This window comes from Colossoma macropomum, unplaced genomic scaffold, assembly GCF_904425465.1.
Source record: "Colossoma macropomum unplaced genomic scaffold, Colossoma_macropomum, whole genome shotgun sequence".
Classification (NCBI taxonomy): Eukaryota; Metazoa; Chordata; class Actinopteri; order Characiformes; family Serrasalmidae; genus Colossoma; species Colossoma macropomum.
In genome coordinates, this window is record NW_023494794.1 from 13,976,413 (window position 1) to 13,983,175 (window position 6,763).

Below are 6,763 nucleotides of genomic sequence, written 5' to 3' on the forward strand. Positions count from 1 at the left end.
CAGGTATCGTGTAGCCTTGGTTTACTTTTCTTACTTGGCCTCATATTGAATTCATGTTTGCTCATTTGATGTGTAACTAGGTTTCAAGTGTGAGTTGACTAATTGTACATAGGTGCCATAGGAGCTTAAAACAAATTAAATAGATCATCTGCATACAAATATTTACAAATATGTGCCTATATTTTTAACTCTGTTTAAAAAAATTCTGTAAACAATGGTTCATTGATTGTTTGCAGTTAATCCAATTTATTCAATTCTAGTACTACAAAAGCAACTCAGGTTTATCAAGTAGCTTGAACTTTTTTTTGTACAAGAAGCTTCTAAGCTGAAAGCAAAAGGTCAAATATGTAAAATAGGTAAAAAATTTGTGTTCACACACATTTTTTTTTTAATTCTGTAGAATTTTAGGCTTAAGTTGCTCCTTGATTTTTTCAGTGTGTTCATTGGTTCAGTTAGCACTGGAAGAATGTCAGATCAAGGTGCCCCAGAGCAGCTGGCTGCAGGAAAGAGCCAGGGAGGAGTTGGGGTGTCCTACAAGGTACCAATAACACAAACTTGATCTTTTACTCCAAAATAATATAGACAGACACTCTGATAAAATGTATTGCTTGAATGTCTTTTTGTCAGTGTCTTTGAGGAATAAGAATTCTGTAAATTAAAAAAATGCAAAATTTAAATGTGGTCTCATGTGCAGATTGTTTTGTATGAGTACGAGAACTTCCAGGGAAAGAAAGCAGAGCTGTCGGCAGAGTGTAAAGATGTTAATGAGAAGAATCTGGAAAAAGTTGGCTCAGTCGTGGTGGATTCTGGACCGTGAGCACTGACAATTTTTTCTTAAAATTCTTCATTCTTGTAAGTGATTTGTCACATATATGTCTACCAACCCCAGTGTAACTCAACTTGTATTTAACTGTTTGGTTGTACAGATGGGTGGCATTTGACCAGCGTGGCTTTGCAGGGGAGCAGTTTGTTTTGGAGAAAGGAGAATATCCTCGTTGGACCACCTGGACCAATAGCCAGAACAGCTACTGTCTATTATCTCTCAGGCCGCTAAGAGTGGTTGGTCATCACAGACACACATAATGCATGTGGCTTAAATACAACATGTAAATAGTCATTTAAAGAGCTGTGCATTTCTACCATCTAGGATGGTGCAGATCACAAATTACATCTGTTTGAGAATGGAGGCTTTACTGGGAGAAAGATGGAAATTATTGATGATGATGTTCCCAGTCTGTGGGCTCATGGTTTTCAGGATCGTGTGGCCAGTGTGAAAGCACTGAATGGAACGTAAGTATAACCATCCCTTTTCCTTGTTTACTTATCTTATTCCCTATATTTTGTGATAATAAAATTGCCTGAATTCTCATGGAGTGATGATCATTGGTTTGCAACCTGGATTGAACCAAATATATTCACTTGCAGTTAATTTGCTAGTTTTAAAGTTAAAATTATGTAAATGCATTTGAGTATTTGAGTATTGTGTGAATGTACTTGAATTCATTTAAATTAAATTAATGAAAAATAATAAAAATAAATTTGACATTTGAGCATAGATATAATGATACATTATTGCAATATCTAGCTCATGCATGACAATGTTACATTTAAGTGTCAAAGGGGAGTGTGACATGCCAATGCAGCATTTTTCCTTTTTATTTGTGTTTGCTCAGTTTACACCAGTCTGTTGTGTTTACCTCTTTACCTAAGATGTTTTATTTGTCTTGTGAATCTCTTATGTTGTACATTTCAGTTGGCATAATATTCCGGTACAAGATCCTTTTGCATTTATGTTGCACTGTTCTGCAAGCCACTGTATAGGAACTGTATATATAGAAATATAACCTTTTCTCCTTTATATCACTGTACAGGTGGGTGGGCTACATGTACCCCGGTTACCGGGGACAGCAGTATGTGTTTGAACATGGTGACTACAAGCATTGGAATGACTGGGGAGCTACGATGCCACAGGTGCAGTCTGTGCGACGTGTACGAGACATGCAGTGGCACAAACGAGGATGCTTCACTGCTCTTGAGCCTACTCCTAATCCCAATCCTAACCCTAACCCAACACCTCCTCCCCCAGCCCCACCAGCTGCAGCTGCAAGCAGCTGAAGGAGATCAGCCAGCTCTTTCCATGGTAACTGCCCTTGCTCATTTGGCTGCTAAGAAAACACAAAAAAATAAAAATCTGCGATTTTCCTTGTCCATCTGTTACTTAAAATAAAGGCCTTGACCCTGAATTGGAATCTTTGTGCCCGTGCCACTTTACTTTTGATGTATCTAATCGCCATTCATTGCATTAGGGACAAGACATAAATTTTATCATTAAACTGTACCTGAAAGGAGCATTTTTATTGAAGCATAATGAAATCTTTTCAATTACAACCCCGGACATATTTTGGAAGCAGTTATTGACCCAATCTCAACATCTAAAAATATTAAATAAAGGAAATGTATTTAGGACAATCAATCAATCAATCAATCAATCTATCAATCAATAAATAAACAAATAAATCCGAAAGACACCATCTTTCCATATGAGTACTGGAGCGGAATACATAGAGTAACAGAGAATATTAGGAATACAAATTATGATTAAAAAGATATTTGCTCTTGCTAGCATATGATTTGCGTATTGGGTCTTTGTGACATCACAACACATAGTGACATCAGCTATGTCCCAGTCTGGGCTCGATTAGTTCTCTGTCATGTACTTGTCTGCAAATTCTTCTTCAGTCATCATGCCACACCCCAGCCTGCAGACCTCCCTGGTCAGCCAGGTCTTGAATTGACATGTACTGTCTCCTGCAAATACCGGTACATATACATTATATACATTAGTTGGAACACAGACTGTCATAAGCTTAAAACTTTTCAGCATATAACACTGGAAGCTCAGAAATACAGATTAAAGAATACACAACACTACAGATAAAAAAAAAGGGAACATAAAACTACAAAGGGAAAGTTCTGAACAAACTTTGAGTTGGCTTGAAAGAGCCAGCTAATTACGTTAACTAAATGGTGGAAGACTATTAATGGTTGCTAAAGTGTTGCTTAGATGTTGCTAGGCAGTTGCTATCGTATCTAAGGTGGTTGGTTACTTTTTCTTGAAATGAAAAACAACTCATGAAAAAAACAATAACACTCAAATTCAGAAATTAAACAATTACAAGACATCAAGGAGTCTCAAAAAGGTTTCTAAGTTTATTAAGGATTAAGGCTTTTACAAAGAGCACAGCATTAACCCTGAGTTATTCTTGAGAATTAACTAAACCACTGGCTTACCTAAAGGCCCCTTATTTTCAATATGTCCTCTTATCTTTCACCTGACAAAACTGTTAATTAAGGGTCAGTTTTCTCACCCACAAACAGATAAATGTAATGTTTGAATTAAATGTGAATAATATACAAAGTACTGCACACGCTAATAAAAACACCCACAATCAGTGACAACTAGTAGTGAAAGATGTAATTGTAATCTAGGTTTTAAATGGCCAGAAATTAAACCCAGAAAAAGAATGATTTAGTTGAGAAACAATATCACACAGAAATAACCCTTCAAAATAATAATAAAAAAAATGATGGGTTAAGTAAATAAATTGAGCATTGATTGACAGCCAATAGTTTTTTGACAAGTCATGGTCTAAATGAAAGATGGCCAATCAGCTGTTACAGCCTATAGTAGAAGTGGCCATGGGTGAATGCTAACTGCCATTTTGTACTACTAAAAAGTAATCTAGCCATGTGGTGTTACAACGGTACAAATGTGTATATATTGGAAAAGAAATGTGCAATTTACTTTGTAAGCTGATTTTGAACAATATGTGTAGACGTATTAAGATGCTGTTTTTGTGAACAGGTCAGCTCCCCTGCATTCGACTGCACGTGTCATGTGCACCCGTTTGGACACTAGACGGCGAGCCAAGCGCACGTCTGGAGGACACCTTGCCAGACTTTCGACTTCGAGCACTATAGACGGACTTTTCTCTTTGGTGACTACACTCAACTGTGTGGTAGGACTAAAACTTGTAATTCCCAAGTGAATTGAACTTGGAACAAAAACCAAAAGGGAGAGACAGATTTTATTTAATTTTTGAACCACTTATATTTCTAATATTTCTATGGACAACTGAAAAGCGTTGAATTTTATAGTGGTTATTGTCTATTCGATTGATATTTGTTTGTATTGTTGTTTAATTTTTGAAATAGTTTTGTTCTAAAAGAACAAGCGCTCATTATTTATGGTTTGAGCACTGAGTGGCCCTAAATAAGTGGAACTAAAACCCTAAATTAGCACCTTATAAAATAGAATTGAAAGCTGAACTAACACCTAAACCATAAACAAAGACTTACCTTAGCTGACTTCAATCCTAAATACTGATAGTAGAGAATAAAAGAAGAAGCTAATTACTGAAACTTTACAGAGCACCAATTAGTGACAAACTGGCAAAATGGGTAAACTACTGATTTTCCATGGACTACGTCATTAAAATTACATATATTATATTGATTAACACAAGGTGAATATCTAAAAGGACGCCTGTTGATTCTTTGAATTAGAGGGTAATTGAAACTTTTGTGGTTTATTCGAAACCCCTGACAGCTAGTTCAGTACTAGAGCTGATTTATGTATTCCATAATAACAATAACTGAATGAATATAATTGTCACAGCAGTTAGTTGTATATGGTGATAGAGTAAAAAATATTGTAGCATAAATGATAAATCAAACCGTCATATCACGTCATTTCCCAGAGACGGGCAAAAACCTCTTAGATTGAATTAGGAAAACTTCCCGCCTTACTCGCAAAAGCGATGTCACGACTCCTTGTTGTAATGTTTCTATTATATGCCTTGTGCTGACATTTTGTGTTAAGTTCTTTCTTGTATTGCACTGTGTGCAGGTACGTAACTGGCCACAGGGGGGCACCTGCTGTATAAAAAAACATCACCAAGCCCCCACATGCGAGACTTTCAGGCATAGATATATCTACCTAGATGCCGCGTTGGGTCCAGCCAGGCACGTCAGCGTGGCGGTCAGTATCGCTGCTGGACAGGTTGCAAGCTAGTCAGTTAGCTAGCTAGCTATATTGACTATTTAGTCTTTCAAATTTAGTCATTCAAGTCTAGTTTTTCTAATTGTTAAGCATTTTTATGTAGCTTTTTTCGTGTTGAGAGCAATGGGTCCAACGTTTGCTTACTACGGATGTAAAAGCAATATTGGATGGCACGCATTTCTCACTGGTTCAGCACTGGTGAGTCTGTGGTTTCGCATGATCGGTCTGCATCCCAGTAACAAGACCATCAGCATGCATGTTTGCAATGCACAATTGGATGAGGAGAGCTTCGCCAGCTTTGTGGAGGTGAAACTGTGTTATCTGCCTGAACGACATTTTCGCCTGAAGCCTGAAGGTTCATTTGCAGAGCACCTAACATTTTTGGCTAAGGTAGGTTAATGTTATGTTTTACTATAGAGCATTTTACGTAAGTTAATCACATTGTCAAATGTCTGTGTTTAAAACCAAAGGAAGCAGTCTAATAATAATAATAATAATAATAATAATAATAATAATAATATAATGCCATATGTGGATGATGCCATTTAATAGTTTTTTTTTCTCTCTAAAAAAAAGAGCTGGCGCAATTTTTCACTGCTTTTTCAGATGTCAGTGAGGATAAGTTAGCCCGCTAGCTAGCTAAAAATATAGCTGGTTAAGTTAGCTAACGTAGCAAATAACAAAGTTACTATAGCAGTAATTTTACAGTAAGTGCCAAGAGCCAAGTCATATTTTAGTGATGGGCATTTCAAGTAATTTGGTGGTCGAGTACTGAAACAGAACCGAAAAATAGAACTGAAAATGAACTATCGTAAGCTTATGTTAGATATAACTTGCATTTGCACCACACCATGCCGGCCATCACAAGAACGAGCCTTTCGGTGCAATATACAGTTGCTGGACTGGAAAACATTTATGAGGTTCACGGCACCCGCAGTCATCCAAGAGTTTTGCGTGCAATTGTGTACCACTGTGGTTTCAGCTTTAGTCCTGAAGCCCTCACTGCTCTGTATAGGTGTTATATGTTTAACTAGCTAGCTGGCTACCTTGTCTAACACTGCAAAACACAGGAAAAATTGAGTGAACTCAAAACGTTTGTATGATGAAAATAAACTATTTGATGGCATTATCTACAAATGTCCGTTCCTTATTGCATTTCGTGGCCAAACTTGCAAGTCAGTCTGGCGATAGGAAACTTAGTAAGAAGTAATAGTGTAATAACTGGCCTGCATGATGTCTCTGTCCAGGCACCTGTGAAACCATCCAGAAAGCCTAAAGGTAGGTGCAGAGATTTAGAGCTCACTTGTGGCTTCCATTTAGATTCAGTTGGCACTTGTTTTAATGTGCAGGCTATGTTGACAACTTCATTGATCTGCTGTTTGACCATGTGGCAAATGGAACTCATTCCTATCAGGAGCTCTTAGGCCAGGTGCTTGTTTGTAAAGACCTCTGTGCTCATTGTTTGACCCAACAAAGTGAAGCAGCAGCAAATCTTCAGTACACTTCAGGAACATAAAATGAAGCACAAACAAGGTAAGATATAGATTTAATGTATATGTAATATCTAATGATTCTTTCTTGCCAGTGTGTGGCAGTAGGCTGTTCACTGAGATGAGAAGTGTCTGTTTGTCATCCTATTCTTTCCTCAAATTGTACAGTAAGTGCCTCCTTCTGTTTTCCCAACCAGAGCCTCCACCTGTC

At 37.4% G+C, this 6,763-nt stretch overlaps 1 protein-coding gene across 1 annotated transcript; it reads left to right on the forward strand.

Annotated features, from left to right (window-relative positions):
* The first annotated feature begins 466 nt into the window (after positions 1 to 466).
* Positions 467 to 2,115, forward strand: crybb3 (crystallin, beta B3). Its single transcript, XM_036580965.1, has 5 exons — positions 467 to 538; positions 695 to 813; positions 927 to 1,059; positions 1,148 to 1,290; positions 1,872 to 2,115. Exons 1-5 carry the CDS (start codon positions 467 to 469, stop codon positions 2,113 to 2,115), a joined length of 711 nt encoding a protein of 236 aa, XP_036436858.1.
* The last annotated feature ends 4,648 nt before the right edge of the window (positions 2,116 to 6,763 follow it).

Excerpts from the sequence above, each read along its gene's own strand:
- crybb3 (XM_036580965.1), top strand. The coding sequence starts at position 467 with ATGTCAGATCAAGGTGCCCCAGAGCAGCTGGCTGCAGGAAAGAGCCAG. Across the intron at positions 539-694 it reads GAGTTGGGGTGTCCTACAAG|ATTGTTTTGTATGAGTACGA; the intron begins GTACCAATAACA and ends TCTCATGTGCAG. Across the intron at positions 814-926 it reads GTCGTGGTGGATTCTGGACC|ATGGGTGGCATTTGACCAGC; the intron begins GTGAGCACTGAC and ends TTGGTTGTACAG.